The sequence below is a fragment of the Phaethon aethereus genome, assembly GCF_964289735.1.
Source record: "Phaethon aethereus genome assembly, chromosome: 5".
Classification (NCBI taxonomy): Eukaryota; Metazoa; Chordata; class Aves; order Phaethontiformes; family Phaethontidae; genus Phaethon; species Phaethon aethereus.
In genome coordinates this window covers 69856853-69877322 of record NC_138579.1, presented here as the reverse complement: position 1 = coordinate 69877322, position 20470 = coordinate 69856853, and the positions used below count along the sequence as shown (strand labels likewise).

The following is a 20470-nucleotide window of genomic DNA, read 5'->3' as shown; positions in this document are numbered from 1 at the left end:
GCATTTGTCAGCTTGATCAGTGCCCAGTGAAAATGATGGGCCATCCACGATTTCTCCCGGCAACCTGTTCCACTGTCTCACCACCCTTACCGTGAAAAAATTCTTCCTTATGTTCAATCTAAGTCTACTCTTTTTCAGTTTAAAACCGTTGCTCCTTGTTTTGTCGCTACAGGCCTTGGTCAAACGTCTCTCTACATCTTTCTTACAAGCCCCTTTTACATATTGAAAGGCCACGGACAACATCCTGCTGTACTTGCTGGTAGATGCCAACTTTGGGCTCGTAACACTGGGAAATGAAGGCAGCAGAGGAGCAGAAAGACTAAAGCATATTTTAGGCACAGGCAACTAGCACGAAGCTTTACAGGTTACGTGCATCAGGAGATCCAAAATTCTTTCCAACCCAAGGAAAGTACAGTGTCTTACCCATAGCACCGGTTTGCCCGGACAGTCCCACACCAGACGTCCTCAGTAAAATGTTAAGACGTTTTCGAGACCCTACCATAGCAGTCTTTCCTGCTTGCTGCTGTAAACTCCGAGAAGTAGCACTGATCCTACTTCTCATTCCTCTAACATGTTGCACCACATGGGGAAAGAAAAAGAAAAAGAAAAAGAAAAAGAGGAAAAGGAAAGAGGGAAAGGATAGAGAAAAAGAAAAAGAAAAAGAAAAAGAAAAAGAAAAAAGGAAAGAGAAAAAGAAAAAAGAAAAAGAAAAAGAAAAAGAAAAAGAAAAAGAAAAAAGGAAAGAGAAAAAGAAAAAAAGAAAAAGAAAAAGAAAAAAGGAAAGAGAAAAAGAAAAAAAGAAAAAGAAAAAGAAAAAGAAAAAGAAAAAAGGAAAGAGAAAAAGAAAAAAAAGAAAAAGAAAAAGAAAAAGAAAAAGAAAGAAGGAAAGAGAAAAAGAAAAAAAAAGAAAAAGAAGGAAAGAGAAAAAGAAAAAGAGAAAGAGAGAAAAAGAGAAAAAGAGAAAGGAAAGAGAAAAAGAAGGACCAGGAGTTACAGGTCACAAACAACAACTTACAGATACAACTTGCATTCTCCTCCTATATATTGGATTTTATTGTATTTGTATAAACCATGCTTTATTTTGTTTCTTTATATTTTGTTCTAGTTTATTCAACTTAATTAGCACTTTGTGTGTGTATGCTGTTTTCAGAGGCCCCTGTTTATGGAGATTTTGGGGTATGTTTTGTGGCTGGCTGCTCTGATTATATCCTTCAGTTACTTGCTTTGATAAAATTCATAGCATCGTCTATTACTGAAATTTTTACTGCTGCCCACGCAGCTGTAATGAAAGAGGAACCCATTAAAAAGATTTTACTGCGTTGCAGTAACAAAAGCAGCAGCCTACACAATCCACTGGGTTATTTTTTACCAGTCCAAAATAGCAAAGAGAGGAAGGCGCAGATATGCTGCTTACCAGGCAAATGCCCTGTCTTCTTTCTGCTACTCACCACAATTCAAAATATTTTTTCAGGGGCAAATTGTTGCAAATATATTGGCAGTTTCCCCTTCTGCCAGGATAAAAGAACGAGCCTCTGCCACAAAATAGTGTATTAGCAGATAGGGACTGAGTCTAAAGCATGGCAGGAAAGCGAGCGCTACACAGCCCTGATCTCCTTGGATTACTTACTGGGACATTTTCCAAATGTGGGAACTGGTTATGAAGTCCATCAGTATTCGGGTTGTACTCCATGTGGAAATATTAAACTCTAACTTTTCAGCATTTGTGCAGGCTAAGGGAGGCTACAGTAATACTGCCTCATATGTTGGCACATCTAAGACTTTCTGAGGCAAACCTGATCTTGCATTCTGTTTTCCAAATGCACATGGCACCCATAGTTGTACGTGGCCCCATCTCGCCAAGTCTCCTAAATCATGGAAGAAGGTGATAGGTAGTGATCCTTAAATTGATTGATGATCCTACATCAATAGGGCCCATCAACTGGGACTATATCTGGCAGGCGACTGGTCACCAGTGGTGTTCCTCAGGCCTCAATTCTAGGGCCAGTTCGGTTCAATGTTTTTATCAATGACCTGGATGCAGGAGTTGAATTCACCATTAAAAAGTTTGCTGATGATTCCAAACTGGGAGGTGCTGCTGGCTCTCTCGAGGGACAAGAGAGAGCAGCGAGATTTAGATAGATTGGACCACTGGGCAATCATCAGTGGCATGAAATGTAACTTGAATATGTCCAGAGGGGAGCAACAAAGCTTGTGAAAGGGCTGGAAAGAATGTCCTTTGAGGAGCGGCTGAGGACTCTGGGGTTGTCTAGTTTGGAGAAAAGGAGGCTGAGGAGCAACCTCATTGCTTTCGACAGCTTCCTGAGGAGGAGAAGTGGAGAGGGAGGTGCTGAGCTCTTCTCCCTGGGATCCAGTGACAGGACATGTGGGAATGGTTCAAAGCTGCATCAGAGGAACAGGAAGGACTGAGAGGGTAGTCAAACACTGGACCAGGCTTCCTAGAGATGTGGTTGATGCCCCATGCCCATCAGTGTTTAAGAGGCACTTGGACAATGCCCTTAATAACAGGCTTTAACTTTTGGTCAGCCCTGAAGTAGTCAGGCAGTTGGACTAGATGATAGTTGCAGGTCCCTTCCAACTCAACTCAACTCAACTCAACTCAACTCAACTCAACTCAACTCAACTCAACTCAACTCAACTCTTCTATCCTATCCTGCCACCAGGGAAGAGGAAGTTCGTGCTTGTGCAAATATGAAGGCGCTTGACCTCCCCATGTCTTTGGTGTCATTCATCTAGCTAATGTTTCTCTGGTGTTCAAGAATCTGCCATGTCCACGGCATGCAGAAGGGAACTAACAGAGTTCCTCTGTGAGTCAGCAAATATATTAACCACCTATGGGGTGCAACAGCTCCTTTTGGAAAAATCAATGCTTAGGTTTTAACCTGCATACAAGATCCATTTAGCCCTGCCCCAAATCTTCTTTTTTTTTTTTTTTTTTCTTCATTTAGGCTTGATGAGGTATGTATTAACACAAGAGTTCCAGAAACTACCATAATGTAGGTTTGGTCCACTTTACCCTGATGCAGGGAAAGGAAGAATGGATTACAGAACATAAAAACGTGGGATATGTGAGAGAACAAGTGTATATAAGGTAGGTATCAAGTCATAATTTGATGTTTATCTTTTTAGCAGCTGAGATCTTTTATTGTGAAAAGGCAGATTGCAAAACATCAAAGCAGAGAGCTGCAACACTAGAAATGCCTAAGTTTAGCTTAATGGGGGGTCCCAGTTAAAAACTGAGTAGCTGGCAGCTTGATGTAATAGCTGTCGTTCAGTTTAATGAACTGTTTGCTACCAAGTCTATTGCTCCATTGTAAACACTGGCTGATACAACAGCAATTATTATTATTATTATCAGCATTTCTATCAGTGTAATGTCTATAGGCTGATACAATAGTACTGCCATAGTACAACCCAGGTACAGACAATTCCTTCTCTGAATGGGTCATGTGGCTCATTCTTGAATTAAAGCTTCAGTTATCCAAGGGCTTGGCGTACATCCATGAAACGACTTAGCAGCCTGGCTGCCTTTTTAGGTGCTTGAGGGCAGTTCTTAACATCTAAAGCTCCAGCTAAGCTGTTGCCTACCTCCCGGAACAGCCAGATTCTCAGTGCTGCTTAATATCTCTCACCAAAGTTCCCAAACACCAGTTTCCGATTCATGCACAGAAGTTGTTTTTTTGGTTGGTTTTGGTTGGGTTTTTTTTAAACCCCACACCTGTGGCAGTCTAAGGGCACCCACATCTTTCACCCAGTCAAGAAGCGTACTAGGGGCAGCTGGGCACTTAGTATGCTAAAAACCACAGGGTGAAAAAGCTTTTGCCCACCTGATCCGGTGGTGGCTGCAGCTTTACGTCAAAGATGACAGGAAAAGAAGGTATTTTTCTATTCTACTCAGCAACCTGTGATTCACTGAAAAGGTAAAATATCAAGGGGATTTGAACTTATTTCTCTTGTGTATTGCTGGATTGCCCTGGCCATCTGGGTATCCTCAAGAAGGTGGAGAAAAAAGATGAAATAGGAAATCTCTCAGTGATGTTGTTGAAGCTATTTAACTTTGCACAGGACTTCAGGGTCAGAGAAAGCAGCTAGGGAGGTATGAACGTAGGACAAGAGGGGCTGAATTCTTCCTCCTTTTCCGATAAATATTCGAGGTTGAGTATCCGGTGTAGGAGGGCACCTAAAAGGAACAAGTTGTGCTGTACTCCCGAAGGTGTGTACTGGTGCACTGGAGATGGCTTATCTCAAATGTTATAAAAATACATTCTGTAAAAAGTACCAGATGTGAGCCTAAGGGATGGCAAAGCCCAGGAATGAGAAGGCAAACATACTTTCTGACTGCCTACTGTGACAGGGGATAGAAGAGGAACGGATCGATGATGATGTCTCTTAAACTTCTGTTTAAAGCACCTTATTTCGTTGGCTGTCATTGGGAGCTGGGCTGAGACATCGACTTTAGTCTTTTCACACCTTCTTATAAAGGGGAAGAGCCATAAACACTATCTAAACAACTTCTTAACTGTGATAACTACACGAGATTTCTCCTGGTTCTTTGGATCAGCATTTCTAACTTGAAATATAGACTGCAGAATTATTATCAAGCGAGAACTTTACTAGCCCAAGCAGCCTCAAAAGCAAATAAGCACCGCGGGGGGGGGGGGGGGGGGGCGGAAAATGCAAGTAGATGCGTGAGAAATGTTACAAATATATAGGAATTAATTCAAATTAAATACTGCAAACCATCAAAAGATAGTAATTCAGGCAAATTAATTTCAGCTTTGAAAACGCTATTCTAACTGCATGCTCCTCCATCTGGGTTGATGCTAATGTGGACTTTAGCATGTGTTTTTCTATGGAATAAAGAAATCATTGACTCGCTCACAGTTTTATAATGTTTTCATGACTTCATGGTCCATTTTGAAAAGAGAAAATCATGTGAATGCTATGACTATTTAGAGAGAGAGGAAAAGCTGAACCAAGTGTTGTTTTGCAATTAATACTAATTTCCTGGAGCCCCCAAGTCAATAGTTTACTCAATAATTTTACAAACAAGGAAGGGGCAGGGGGAGGGGAAGAAAAAGCAGTTTCACAAGCCGCCATCAGAACCTGGAGTAGCATTTTGCATGTGCCATCCCAGGCTTATCCGAGGTAACAGAAGCATCAAGTGCAGAGCTCCGAGGAGGGGATGAATGCTGCAAAGGGCACGGTGGCAGCCTGCCCTGCTCCATTCCTGCCGTGAGAGCTGGAGCACTGGAAATACAGAGATGTGGGGTTTCATCAGCATCTGGATATAATACTGAGTTTTTAAGAGATTGGTGTGTTGGTTTTGTTGTTTGTTGTTGTTTTTTTTTTTTAAATTGGGCATAAGAACGTGCACAACTCGTGCTTCTTACAAAGGGGTTCATGGACTGTAACGACTAAACGGGGCTGCGGAGTGATATTATTTTGGTTAACAGCAGGTTCATCAGAGGTGTGTTTTAAGTGAAGCTTTCCCTGCCAGAAGCCAGCAAGCCTGCCTGAGGGAAAAACACAACAAAGCCGCAGGCGGCCAGATCCTCACCTGGAGTCCCCGCTACGCTTTGGGTGACTTGGGTCGCCTGCGGCTGCCGGAGCCGGGGCAGAGGCAGTTTGGAGGCAGCCGGAGCTGGCGCAGGGGCTCTGCCCGCAGCCCAGCCCCGCTCGCCTTCCCCGCAGCTTCCCCCGCCGGCCGCCCGGGGCCGGGGGGAGGATGAGGAGGGCGGCGGCGCGGGGCGTGCCCCGCCGTTATATACCGTGGCGGGAGCGGGGTGCCGGGGCTGGCGAGGCGGGAGGGAGGATGGCGGGGTCGCGGGGTGCCGGGGAGGTGGGCGAAGAGCGGGACGGGGACCCCGGGGCCGGGCGGGCGCTGCGGCGCTTCACCTGGGAGGAGGTCGGGCAGCGCAGCGGCCGGGGCCCGCCGCCGCAGGAGCGCTGGCTGGTGATCGAGAGGAAGGTGTACGACATCAGCCGCTTCTACCGCAGGCACCCGGGAGGGGCCCGTCTCATCGGCAGCCACGCCGGGCAGGACGCCACGGTGAGCGCCGGGGGTGGGGGGGTGATGGCGGGGAGGCGTTCGCTACCGTCTGGCTTTGAGATGCGGGGCGGAGGAGGCCGGTACCCGGCGAGCATCACGCAGAGAGAGCTCGGGAGGGGGCTGGGAGGGGGGTTCGGGGCTGCGGGGTGTCCCCGCTCCGGCCTCACGCCCGGCTGCAACCGGTTACCCAGCGGAAACCTTTAGGATTACTCGTATCTCCTGATCTCGCTTTCGCAGCTGCCGCGAGCTGCAGCGGTGGCTTACAGCCGGGGCAAGCTGGCGAAGCTGCCACAAGCCCTGTGGCAACTACAGCAGCTGCTTCCAAAAACATACCTTTGTGAAAGGTATCCCTGCCGAATGCCACCCGGCTTAGCTCGGGGGGCAAGCAAAGGCAGCAGGCTTTCCCAAGCTGTCCTCCAGGAAAGTTTCTGTTCTTACCGCGTATGGTCCTTGAGATGAACAAAAGTGAAAGACCTGGCCGGTTAACAAGTGTCCGACGGCTGGCGAGTCAGTCTGTGGGCAAAAAGCCTTCTGCTCCTCACTTTTCCTCGTGTGACCGCAATTTTAATGCCACAGAAACTTGTGGTAAATGCACGCCAAAACGTTCAGCAAGTTCCCTGGAGTTCAAGCCTCCTGGTATATGCAGGAAGGGTAGAAAATAGTGGTAAATGAACACCTGTACAAAGATGTGACAAATGCAGTTGCTTCCTTGCTGTGTATTTTGAAAGAAAAAAAACCCAAGACAAATAGTTCCGTGACCTTCCATATATAAGGATGCATATAAGCCTCCATGTATTTGAGGCTCGTGGGAATAAAAATAATTTTCAGTCCACCAAGTTTAAATTCCAAATTCTGTATTAGTTGCATTCTGTATCTTCCAATGCTCATTTCTCCACCTAGTAGTGCCAGATTTCTTTTGTTTTAGTATGCTGGAATACGCCAGACAAGGGATGAACTTGGAAAATGCAGTTATTTTGTTTCTGGGATCTGAGCTGGTTCTTGTTGGTTGGTTCCACATCCAAATCATTAAACCCTACAAGACTCCAGCTGCTTTTGTGTGACACCAGCTCAACTGTCTTCTCACACAAGTGTGAAGCTCATGAAATAAGCTGTGCACCGTAATGGGAAAAATGCCCAGTTATTTTCCCCGCTCTCTTTTTAAGCATATAGGATAAAACCCCAGCTCAAGGGCTGTAAGTGGAATTAATAGGAAAGGTTTTTACTTTGCTCCAGAGATGCTGAAGAACACCTAAATCTTCATCCACTTTTGGATAACAACAGCCTCATCACTTCTGAGAAGGCACAATATTCAGAATATGTATTTATTCCAAGGCAAATTGATACACGTGATAGTGGAGTATCTTGCCCTGCTTGAACTCTGCACACTTGCAAGCTGTGTATCTCGGCCTCAGCAAAACCTGTGGAAGAGAGTAAAAAAGGTGGAATATTTGCTATAGGTATGTCTGTAGTCCAGGTTCATGTAATTCGGTACAGAGAAAGCCATGCTGGCACCAGTCGGCCCCTAACAGAAGCAGGGTAATTAGTGTGTGCGGACTTCTGCATTCTCCTGTGTAGCCTGATGATGTGTGAACCGTCTTGTTTAGAGCAAACTTAGTTATATCCACACTGGATTGCAGAGGGAATATATCCAGGACGTTGTGGGTGAAGTAAGAAACTCCTCTTTGTTACTAAGAGCACTTTCATGAGATGGTGTGAATTCAATAGGCTGTTTAGTTAGTCTGGGAGGCAGAGACAAAAAGAAGTGAAAGAAGCATTTATTATGAAAATCCATAAGACTTTAGTGAGGTCTGTGCACCTTGGAATAGGTCAATTTAATTTTTTGGATGTATATTATGAAAAATTAAAAAAATTATCTTAGTTTGCCTGGAAGATTGTACCAAGAGCATATAGCCCTTAAAGATGGTAAGTTAGGAGAGGATGAAGAACACGGAAGGCTCTCAGTAAGAAAAGAAACCTGAGGAGTGGAGAAATGAGTATGATTATTGCCACAATATTAGTAAGGGTGACACTGCACAAAACTGTGGAGAGGAATCCTTTTATTGCTGCTTTTTTTGTTGTGGTGTTTTCTCATAAAGGATAGAAGAGCAGAGTAAGGAATGAGGTGACTTACAAAACAGGAACAACAATCTTGAGACTGGAATTTTTGGCTGAATTTGGCAAAATTTGGTTGAATTTTGGAGACTGTAAAAACATCTAGTGTTGCAACATCATGAAATAACCAGGTACTTGCAGTAGATTATTTTGCAGAGAAACTGCTTGCTGATTTTTTTGGATTCATCAGTGATAGTAATTATGTGCATGGTATTTAAACCCACCGTATGTTACACACATGACTCAGTGTTAATTATCACGCAGTTGCCCAAGCCCAGGTCACTTTGGAATAGAGGACAGAAATCCTGCAGCAGTTTTCTCAAAGAGATTAGCTAAACACCCTCATTTTGTCACACAACTGTTTTTAATAAACGTTTGCCCAGAGTAACTGGGCAGTAACTGGGCAGCTATGGCATATCCAAGTGTGCGCTCCTGTTCCCTTCAGGGCTTCAGCTGCTCCCTTCGTGCTCTGTCAAGGCAGTTGTCTCCTCTGCTTTTCTGCATCCTTGATAGGACAAGGGTAATGGTTTTAAACTAAAAGAGGGCAGATTTTGACTAGATAGAAGGAAGAAATTGTTCACACTGAGGGTGGTGAAACCTGGCCCAGGTTGCCCAGAGAGGTGGTAGATGCTCCATTCCTGGAGACATCCCAGGTGAGGTTGGACGGGGCTCTGAGCAATCTGCTCTAGTGGAAGATGTTCCTGCTCATGGCAGGGGGGTTGGACTAGATGGCCTTAAAAAGTCCCTTCCAACCCAAAGATTCTATGATCCTGTCCTTTTTGTCCCCAGCCCTGCCTAGAGACTATCACAGCCTTGCTTTTTCATGCTCGTATCTTTAAGAGATCAGTAACACCTGACCTGTACATATGAATTGTGTCCTTGCATTCGTTTCCTTCCGAATACCTCCCAGTACTAGAGAAAACAGGAAGTTCTCTGTATCACTTGGCCCTTGATGAAACGCTTCCTGTCTTAGCTAATTTGGGAGTGGAGTTCTCTACCCAGAGCTGGTTGGAATATTGTTCTGATTCCTCTCCTGAAATAGGTTTCTCATTGCTGTCACCTATCCTCCTCCTCCTCCTTCAGAACTTACTTCTTGCAGTTTGGTTTCCCATAATTAGGTATCCTTAATATAATAGGAGTCTTGAGTCTCTTGCATGGCTACTTTAGGAAGAGTAAGAATGCAGCCTCTGAAAAGGATGTATTTCTGAAAGGTTACAATCCCTCCTGTCTCTTCATAAGAGGAAGCACATTTTTCTTTTAAGCTGGTGGATTTAAAGGGCAATTTTCTCTTTTTGACAAATTGCACAACAAAGATTCCAGTCTGCTGATAAGAAAGGTCTTTTGGGCACCTGGATAGCCAGAGAGATGGAAAAGTCACTAATATTGATGTGGAGAAGAGGGGGGAAGAAGAAAGGCTAGGAAACTAGACTCTGCTTTAGACGTACAATGGAGACTCATTCAATTTTGTATTATGGAGCTTGCATACCTGTAGTAATTGCAGTGGTGGAAGTCGGAACTCTTCCGTTTGCCAGCTGAAATAAGATCTTATTTAAGAAGAGCACAAGACAAACGTGAGGAGGAAAAGGTCAACAAGAGCTTAAGGGGATAGAAGGCAAACCAGCCATCTTTGCCATTGTGGTTCCTCTACAGTGAATGTCTTGCTGTGCGCAGGAGATGGAGGTTAGTACCATAGTATTTGGTTTTCTTACCCTTCCTTTACTTTTGTGCATTTGCAGGATGCCTTTGTAGCATTCCATGTTGACAAGGTGCTGGTGAGCAAGTACTTGAAGTCACTGCAGATTGGGGAGCTGGCACCAGATCAACCCAGTATTGAGCCCACTAAAAATGTAAGTCTATCCTCATAAATCAGATCAAAGATAGAATGAAGGGAAATATTCTCAGATTAGACCTTGTTGTTCTGTATCAGCATAGCTCCTGGAACAATGGGATCCAGGTCCCTTAATTTTTTTTGTACTACTACTTAGAAATACTACCTGAATATTAGTCTAAATCCTCATTATGTGTTTGAGAATGAGATTCCCAAGATGATTTTTTTTCTTGTCAAAGCAACGCTACATAAATAGCAAAGCCTTGTTTTGCTCTCATGAATAGCACATCCATCACCTTTTCTTCTTTCCCTTGCTTTGAGAACGAGCGAACGAAAAATTCAGTAATTCTTTCCAGCTGATAGTAAATTTTCAGACTGGGAGAAAATTTGCTATCAACTGCAAATAGTAGGGAGAGACTGCAGGTAGAGTGTTTTAGCCTTGAATTGAATTTCACGGGCTGTATTGGCCTCGCCCTTTTGGACAGCCTTCTTGCAGCACTCTCTGGTCAAATTGCATGACCGTTCACAGAAGCACTGCTGATGGCACTGTGAGAGTAACCAATCTGGGATGTCAAAGAAAACCTCATGAGAGAGGCACAGACAACAGAACAGGAATAGTCTCGGAGTACAAATATTCCCTGGGCTGTATGGTTCTCATTGCTTCCCGCTATCCCAGACTATCTGGTTTCCCCACTCCTCCCAGCCCTGACTTTTCCTTTGCGTAGTCCCATACTGTGTGCTGAAGAGCAGGATGATACATGGCCCCATGTAACTCGGGCATTAGAAACACAACTCAGAAAAGTCTGGCTGTCCCAGAAGGGCATGGCCGTGCTTCCTGTGTAGGTGGGAACCTCACGAACCCGCAATACCCACCTGTGGCCATGCCCTGCCTATTTCTTGATCCCATAGCTGGCCTGCACCAGAGCCTGCATGTGCCTTGCTCCATGCAAACTCCATTTCCCCTAAATGATTGGGAAAGTAGGCTGGCAACCTCCTCTGGGGGCTTGGTTGCGTGGAGACAGGAATCGGGCTTGGGAGGCAATTGCAGAGCTGGCAAAGCCAAAGGTGGGTTGGTCAGCACCTGCACTGTTCTCATTTTTCTTTCCATCCTCTTTCCTCAGTGCCCACCAGTCCGAGGCCAGCTGGGCTGTAGGTGCCATTTTCATCCAGGCGTTTAACCCTCCCCTGTTAACCTTGGGAAGGGTAAAGTGAAAACATACATTGGAACTGGTGGCAGAAGAGGAATAACTTCATCCCAAAGACCTACCACAAGATGGCATGCTATGTTCATGCACACACAGTACAGCTTCCATCTGAGCCCTGTGCTACCTGCTAAGATGACGGAAGGAGCAGAAGCACCAAAGATACAGTCTTAGGGGCTGGGGTTACAGACATTGTGCTCTGTGGCAGCTGCTGCTTTCTCCTCTGCTCTGTCAGGCAAAGATGCAGAAAAGCTGTAGGAGAGCAATGATAAAGTGTACTTGTGTGCAAGCTCGGCTCTTGCCCATTTGGCCAGATCCTTTGCTCTTTCTTTCCTCCACTAAAGTGGTCCTTGGCTTTTGAGGCTGTAGTGCTACGCTCTAGAAACAGGGAAGATGTAACACTGGTACTTCCCACAGAAAATGCTGGTGAAAGACTTCCGTGAACTGCGTGCTACTGTTGAGAAAATGGGACTTCTGAAGCCAAATCAACTCTTCTTCTTCCTGCACCTCGCTCACATCCTCCTGTTGGATACTGCTGCTTGGCTCATTCTCCTCTACTTTGGGACATCCTTAATGCCCTTTATTGTCTCTCTGGTGGTGCTGACCATTTCCCAGGTAAGCAACTAAGTCCATAGCATACACATACGGACTGGCATGAACTTCCACACACATAATACTATTGCGGTTTTGTAGCCCTGTTTCCATACTTTATAGAGTTCTCCTTTGTTATTAGAAGACAGCCACCATGTGGCATGTGTTTACAGAACACGTAAAGAAGAAATTCTGCATTTTGGGAGCTCCCACTAAACCTAGTCTGGGATTCTTTCAGCAAGATCTGTTCTATGGGAAGCTTCAAGCATATCAGGATTTCATAGTTTCTTTCTGATTGTGACTTTGGAGCACTGTCCAAGAAATAGGTCTTGATATTTCAAAGCAAAGGATGGGTGTGGCACTGTCCTGGTCTTGATTCCTTTTTTATTTTTTTTTCTTTAGTTCTCCTCCCCTCCCAATGTTTTCTTTTTCCTCTTGCAGGTCCAGGCTTCATGGTTACAACATGATTTAGGACATCTTTCAGTATTCAGGAAGACCAGTTGGAACCACTTGCTGCATAAGTTTGTGATGTGCCATTTGATTGTAAGTACCCGACCCTGGAAAAACTTCTTAGATTTGATGGCATTTGTGTAGAAGTGTGTGTTCCGAAGACTCTGTGAGGATAGCGTGTTCAGCATTGGGCAAAGGAGGGGAATTGGAGAGAATGTGGCTGTGAGAGTATTGTACTTCTCATATCTTGTTCTTCACTAAAACAGGGGGCATCAGCCAAATGGTGGACTCTTCTGCACTCCCGGCACCATGCCAAACCCAACTGCTTCCAGAAAGACCCTGATATTGATATGCACCCTTTCTTGTTTACTTTGGGGAAGAAATTCTCTGTGGAGGTCAGTGTGTGTGTGTGCGCGCGCGTGCACGTGCTCAGGTACCAGGAGCTGGGAAGAACACCCTAGTCAACAAAAAGCACACTGTATCATAAAGATCTAAAACTAAGATGTGATGACAGTTTCTGAAAAAAGATTGCTTTCATCTGTCTCTTCTTTCTTCAGCCTTTGTTAGCAGGTCGCAGTTCATGTTAAGTTCCTTTAAAAATTTTTTGCATAGGTGAGAAGTTGTAAATAAATTAGACATGATGTACGTGCATCTCATAGGGTGGAAAATCCATCAGCAAAAAGATTATTAATGGTTATAGCAACTTAATGACCTAGTAGAACAACTCCGTAATTAATGATTATTAGATGACCTGTAAACATTAATATAAAGCAAGTCTGCAGTTGGCCTGCTTTCATATCAGCGTCTGAGGCTCAGAGGTACAAGCGGCTTTGGCATGTCTATGCCTTCCAGGAGAAGGCAGAAGCTTTGCTGTGAAAGGCAGCCAGCACAGCAGGGCGGAATAACCAAGGGCTGTTCCCGTACCTCCGTAGGACAGGTTGTTGGGTTGTTGGCAGGTCCCTCTTGTGGGCAGAAGCCATCTGACCACGTAGGATGTCCTCAGCTTGCACTGCTAGGCCACTTCCAGGAGCGACAACCTAAGACAATGCTGAACCCCTTTTGCTGTAGGACTTCATCAGTTCTTGAGACCCTGTCCGAGTAGCTACAGCAGTGAAATATTTTTCTCCTTGGAAGACATTTGCAAGCATGAAACTGTCATTTAAGTGTACAGAATCAAATTGGAGAAGAAAGTCAGGGGGGAAGGGAAGGAAGAGAGAAAATACATGCGACTTTTTGACCGATAATATAACTTAGCGTTGAAATATCTAATATTTCCCCAAATGAGTTATGAATTTGGTAAGAACACAAAACCAAGGAAAGTCAATAGTTAAAATTCACCTCTGTCCATCCTCAAAATTATTTTTATCATAACTTACAGATGACACCATCTTTTAATGGATGAAATGTTCTGATATAGTTTTTACTACATCATTCTGTTCGAACCCAGACAATGGCGGTATCTGTAACAGCAGTTTCCTTCCTACCATATACCAGCATAGGGTTTTTTTATGGGCTGTCACCTCTGTAATACGTATATCTAGAACTACTTTTCAGCAATCAATTATTTAATTTATTTTGCCCCCCCTAAAATCGCATGCTTGCTTAAAAGTTTATCTCTGAAGGACTTTACAAAGCTGTAAGGCATTAAAGCCGTACGTTAATGAAATGAGGATCTATACACATTAGTATAGGACAGGTACGCAAGAGGGAGAAAGTAGGAATGAAGGTTGTGGGAAGCGTGCAACAAGAGTGCCTCTTGGCAAGAAAGAATGGAAAACAGCACATTATCTGTACAAATTGCTCAGTTCTCACTCAGGTTTGTGGTTTTTTTCACGGTTTCTTTTCACAGCTTGGGATCAAAAAGAAAAAATACATGCCATACAATCACCAACACAAATACTTCTTCATCAGTGAGTATCTCCATTCTCCTGCAATACCATGAGGGGTACTAATGGGGCTTGTAGATCTTACTTTTGACCTGTAGAACTTGGGCAGAACTAAGATGCCTGCATCAGAGAACATAATAATCAGTTAGTATCTAATTTTTGGAGGAGTTGAAGACCTGGCTGGATAAAATCCCAAGTAACCTGGTCTGACCTCATAGTGGATGCTGCTCTGAGATCCTGAGGTCCTTTCCTGAGGCCTGAATTATCATGTGACCCTATGCGAGATCAGGTTTCTATGCCTTTCTTGATTTGAAACTCTCAAACCAAATGAATGTATTTCTAACCAAATGGCTTAAGTTTGTTCCAGGGTAGAAAAAGTAGCGGGGTACACTTATCCCAGCTCATCCTAAAAGTATAGTGCAGTGCAAAAATAAGTCTACATCTATTTGGGTAGAGAAAAAGATGTCAGACTCTTAATTCACTAATTAAGGAAGTTATTTGGGAGGGCTCTAGGGACTGTATATGTGAGCTTGTATAATGTATGGCTACTAAAGTGCATAAAGAGAGCAGAGGAAAAATTCAGAATTTCTCCACTGTCAGTACCCTAATCTCCAGATTCTCACTCCTGCCCCCTTCTTCCCATCTTAGTGAAGCTTTATTCCTTTTGCAAAGCAGCATAATTTCAACATGGGACAAGGAGATGTCACCTCTTGCAACTCTCCAGAATAGTCTGGTCTGCTGCTTAGGATGCTTGCCGAAAAAGAGGACAGTATGAATTTGAGCCCTAAAACCCAGCAGAAATGGGCACTTTCAAGGTGCGATTCATTTGACCTGTTTTCTGCCTTGACCTCTCAGGGTGGCAGGAACTGCACTCCAGCAGTGGCTCTCCTCTCAAGTAGCTAGACGGAACTAGTAGAGTTAGTTCAGATCTGCGTATCTCGGGCAACTCGGAGATGCCTAGTTAAGGGAGGTGATCCCATGTTACAGTGTCGTACCACATCTTTCAGTAGTATTCAAATTTAAAGAATAGTCTGTGAGGTTATTTGTTGGTTTGTTTTTTGAGTACAACAAAGATTTCCATCTGGAAGGTTGAGTTTGAGTTCTTCTTGCAACCCAGAATCCCTGGTAGACAAGGGATTTCCTATGTATTCCTGTTGTTCCTCTTTTTGAACAACTGAATGGGGAGCCAGGCAAGCTTTGGGGCTGTGGAAGCCACTTCTTGAAATAATACTCTGTGGCTGTTCCCCAGTTAGAAACCTAAAATGAAATCTTGGGTAAGCACTATCAGATTAGCAGACAGACCTTGACATGTTTAGAGGCACTAATCACAGAATCATAAAATAGTTTGGGTTGGAAGAGACCTCAAAGATCACGTAGTCCAGCCTGCCTGCAATGAGCAGGGGCACCTTCAGCTAGAAGGTGAAGGTTGCTCAGAGCCCTGCATAGCGTCCTAACCAGTATCCGTCAGTCACTTCCTTGCAAAGGGGTTACTGTGGTACTCAAAAGGATTATTAAGTTTCTAGGGTCTTGTCCTCCGTATTTTTCAGGATTCTCCACACCCCTTTTTGCTTTCACTCTTTTCTAAACGAAGCCATGACCATAGCTCTCTCTGAGGAAACAGAAGGCCATCCTACCTGTGTTGACCGGTGACATAAGCAGTAGCAGGCTGTCGTGCTGAAGAGCAGGAACTGTCCTCAGTCAAGCTTCAGAGAGCTTCTTGTCTTACCTTGTTTTACCTCGTGAGGTCAGCAGGTTCCCAGATTGCTTACTGTTTGTCTGTGGTGGTGCATGCTGATATCATCCAGAAAATTCCGCAGCCCTAAAGCTTCCCAGAATACTCTCCATATTGAGTAGCTGTTCAGGGATCCCTTGCTTCCAGACTGATTAGCTGTCATCCAGTCCGTGGCGTTACCAGTGATCATGAATTCTCCCTTACAGCTCTTCCTCCGCTCCTGTTTCCCACCTACTTCCACTGCCACACATTTTATATTGCATATACAAAAAGGTATTGGGTGGTAAGTATTGCTACTCGTGCAACCAAGAAGGGGTCAGTTGTGGGCCTTCAACCTTTCTTCTGAACATGGAGCCAGCTTCTGTCCAGAGCTCAGTTCCCGCTGTGCGATGCTGTATACCACTCAGTTAAGCCTAATGTGACAGTTTGGTGCAGCGTTTTCAGTGGCTGTGCATACTTTCTGCTACACCCATTCTGTATCCCAGCTCGACGATAAATGCTTGAAAACAAGCAATAGGCTGCTTGGCTTGTACTGCTTTGCCTCATTTGCAGAACCAGAAAGTATATGGTCTCCTTTGGTTTGGGAAGCAAATTGGAAGGTCCATAGTGGCCAGGAATGGGAGGATGTGGATTTATAGGAACTGTTGTTGTTGTTGACTTGTTAGCAGTAAGCATATGCTTGGCGTTACTTGCTACGCCAGGGAGCCCGAATTAATGCTTCGCTCTTCCTTCTCTCGTGTGTGTTATGCATACCGGAGGACAGAGCAACTTCCAGCCAAAACAAAATCGTTGGTCTAGCACTTAGTTCACTGTAGAGTCCTGGGCAATGATTTGATACGAGTCTTCAACTCACATTTCGGAGCACATAGTCATTGGCTAATAGGTTCATGTGCTTACTAGGCGTGAATGCTCAGATTCATCTCTATCACAGCAAGCCGTGAAAAGAAAGTGTTATTAGCTCCTGTTAACTTGGGTTGCTCCAGATGATTCAATTCAGCAAAAACCTATAAAAGCTGAATGTAGACTGTTCTCTTGTACATATAACATGAAGCTTAGGAAAAGATTTAAGCAAATGTAATTTATAATGATTTTCTTTTCTTATTGTCTCTGGTTTTGGTAGGACTTGGCCTGGATGCTGACCTTCTATATCAGATTCTTTTTTACTTATGGATCATTATTAGAAATAAAGAGTCTCCTGGCATATTATTTTATATTCAGGTGATCTCTCTTTAGAAGGTTCTTCAGCCTTCCTCTACGTATTCTTTCCATCTGTGCCTGCCTGCTTTTCTCTGCTTATCTTTCCACGTTCTCCTTGACCACGTCATTTTTTGCTTAGTTTTTTTAATTCCATAAAGATAGACTAAGACTCTTCTGCTTAATTGCTAGTTCAAGTTTTATGTTGCCTCATTGGCTCTGGCAGCAAAGAGACTTCACTGAGGGCTGCCCAAATTGAGAAATACTTACCTTATATGACACTCAGTGCTTTGGGTGTTGGGTCTGCTACTGGTTAAAGAAAGAGAACATTTAACAGAAACAGCTTAGCCCGGGCTTGCAAATGCCCAGGCATTACCCAGCAGCACTGGCTTGACTGAACATTACATTCTCCACTTGGATCATTTTACTGATTCTAACCAGTTTGGTCCTTGGCTACAGATAGAACAAGATGAGTAACAGGCTACATCAGTTTCATAACGAAACATATTAAAATCACGAGTTTCATAAGGAAGTATGAAACTTCCAGGTTTTGGAAGCTCTTCCATGTGCTGGATTAGCAAGGCTGGTGTTCAGCCAGGGGTTTGTAAGTCGGGCTACTGTTATTTCAATGGCTTATCATTGACTTGCTTACCTGTCACTGAATTCTGGCCTCTTGTCTGATTGCACAGGATGCTGGAGAGCAGCTGGTTTGTCTGGGTTTCACAGATGAACCATATCCCTATGGATATTTACTATGACAACAATTTGGACTGGGTGTCTACTCAGGTAAAATATTTTCCATTCTTAAGAATTGTGGCCATACAGGTACAAACTCCAACCACAAGACAAGCAAGTCCTCTATTGCACTAAGGGCGAGAACCTGTTGATAGCTGGGAAGTGAAGGTTAGTAGGATAACGGGATTCAGCTACACTAATGGTAAAGGAGGACAGCAATGACATGTTCATGAGCAATCTAAAATCAAAGCCAGGTCTCAGCTCTATTTCCAAAACATACCCACCTCCCCACCTATTGCATCACTCTGTCTTGGACCTTTTCTGCATATGTGGAGATGGAAGTTTGTGTCCCGCCCTTGCTGAGCGATTTCGCACTAGTAGAATGACAGTGTGGTGTCCCCTCTTTGCAGAGAGGCTTACTGGAGTCCAGCAGTAAAATCTGACCATCACAGCAGAACCCTGCCATCTCTGCTTTTTCTGCAGACATAGGTTTGAGAAGACTCAGGAGGAACTTTTGACTGTCTGTTCACATGCATTCACAGAAGCACAGAGCCAACTCCTAGTTTTACCATGGTCCATGTTAGCCAGTCTACGTACCTCTGCTGGTCCACAAAGCTGAAGGAGGATTATGATCCCTGGCTTGAGATAGCTCAGCTTAGGCTAAAACAAAACAATAGAACAGAGTAGCACAGCATACTGTGCTCTTTAGACAAACACGAAAGGCTGCAGTCACCAATCTGTACTGACTTTGCTTTCCTTTCTCCTCCTCTAGCTCCAGGCGACGTGCAATGTTGAGCAGTCTCTGTTCAATGACTGGTTCACTGGGCATCTGAACTTCCAGATTGAACATCAGTGAGTACACACCCTGAGAGAGAATTTTCTTCCCTCTTTTTAAAAAAAAAAAGGTTTTTTTTTTCTCTTTTTCTTTTCCCTATTCCTCTTTGCCCTGAATTCTACAAATACTTGTGAGGCACTGATGAGTTTGTCTTTTAAAAAGACTGAAAACCCTAAAGAGAATCATAATATAATTAAAAGACTTCACTGGACCTGCAGGAAGGTGAGAGTGACTGGCTTAAGTTGAACGTGGTCAGGATCTATGAAACCATACTGACAGCAAGAAGGTCTAACAAGGTAGTAGCTTGTAAGCATTAGTGAAATTGTACATGCTAAGGCATCCTATTTATAGCCTGACGCAGTAGTTTAAGCCTAACTATACTGACTACTTACACTATTACTCTAGAGACTGAGAGATACAACTGGAGGATGGGCTCATATCCTTTCTGTGCTATGGAGATGGTTACTTGTGGAGAAAGAAGTAGTTTCTTCCAGTTTACAGCATCACTTAATTTGGAGAAATGTAGCTTCAGAGATGCTAGAGCCAATGGTGGAAAATAACGGAAGGGGAAAGCAGGAAGGTCTTCTGAGTTACTTGTGCTAAAAGCACTCCAAGGGGAAAGAGCCAGGAGTAGCTAAAGGCCCTGCTCAGTGTGAGCTGGGTGATTCCTGGGAAGTAATAATGAATGTGAACATGTCAAAGGTAATATTTCTCATGGGGCTCTGGAAGAAAATTTGTCTGTCTCCTGTTCACAGCCTGTTCCCCACAATGCCAAGACACAACTACTGGAAGGTGGCTCCTCTGGTGAAGTCCTTGTGTGCCAAACACGGCATTGAGTACCAATGTAAGCCGTTGCTCACGGCTTTTGCAGACATTGTGCAGTAAGTAACAACATGCTGGCAAAACATTGCAGAAGGATGTAGGAGAGACTGGAAGCCCAAGAACAAGAGCTGGCTTGTTCTCCTACAAATCGACACACAGAAACCCTCATTTCCCTTGTCCCCACCAACAGTCTCCTAAGCAACCTTGCATAATGTGGCCTCTTGCGCTCTCTCTCTCTCTCAGCTCTCTGAAGAATTCAGGAGAACTCTGGCTTGATGCCTACCTACACAAATAAGAAGACAAGGCTTGACGGTACCATTCACAGCCTGCCACGTCTTTGCATTCCCAGCAAGCTGAGGAGCAGGGATCACAAGGAACTCAACGGTAGAAGAAAATGGATAAGGACTGAAGGATATGATTCCAATAGATACGAAGTTGCCTGAATTTTACTTCTGGTCTTTCCTGGTGTTTTGGTTCAGATACGTTAAGAGTGGATAGGGCAAGCAGGAGATGACTGGTTAGAACAGGAGAAACTCTTTGCTATCTATGTCTGAGTAAATATGGCCAAGAGCATTTCTGAGCCCGAGTATGTGTTCAAGTCAGATTATAGACTGGTGCAGCTGCACACACTTCACCTCATGTCAGAGTCCTCTGACCGGTGTGGTTTTTAGGTACTCCTCATGTGGAAGGTTTAATGCTTAATACAAGGTTTACTTATTTGAAGTCATTTGAAATGGTACAGACTTTTGAATTAACACTGTGTTCCAGCAATGTGCTTAAACCACGATAAATTATAATAAAGTACATGTCACACTTATAGTGTGTATATAGACACACTATATATATATAGACTTAAAGTATAGCAATATACAGTTGAATAACAACATAAATGTGTTTCCTGTTACTGTTCTCTAGAGCATCCTCATTGTTAGGAAGAAATAGATGGGTTGAAAGCAGCTCAAGTCCACTGCTCTCTTCGAAGTTGTGTTGTGGGTTTTTTTGGGGTTGTTTTG

At 44.0% G+C, this 20470-nt stretch overlaps 1 protein-coding gene across 1 annotated transcript; it reads left to right on the top strand.

The window, feature by feature from the left end:
• Window positions 1–4958: 4958 nt before the first annotated feature.
• On the top strand, window positions 4959–19752 carry LOC309405712 (acyl-CoA (8-3)-desaturase-like; the record flags this gene model as incomplete). Its single annotated transcript, XM_082000565.1, has 12 exons — window positions 4959–6070; window positions 9919–10029; window positions 11630–11827; window positions 12245–12346; window positions 12520–12648; window positions 14103–14163; window positions 16078–16154; window positions 16992–17089; window positions 17755–17851; window positions 18573–18652; window positions 19391–19516; window positions 19701–19752. Exons 1-12 carry the CDS (start codon window positions 5747–5749, stop codon window positions 19750–19752), a joined length of 1455 nt encoding a protein of 484 aa, XP_081856691.1. The 5' UTR covers window positions 4959–5746.
• Between the last annotated feature and the right edge of the window lie 718 nt (window positions 19753–20470).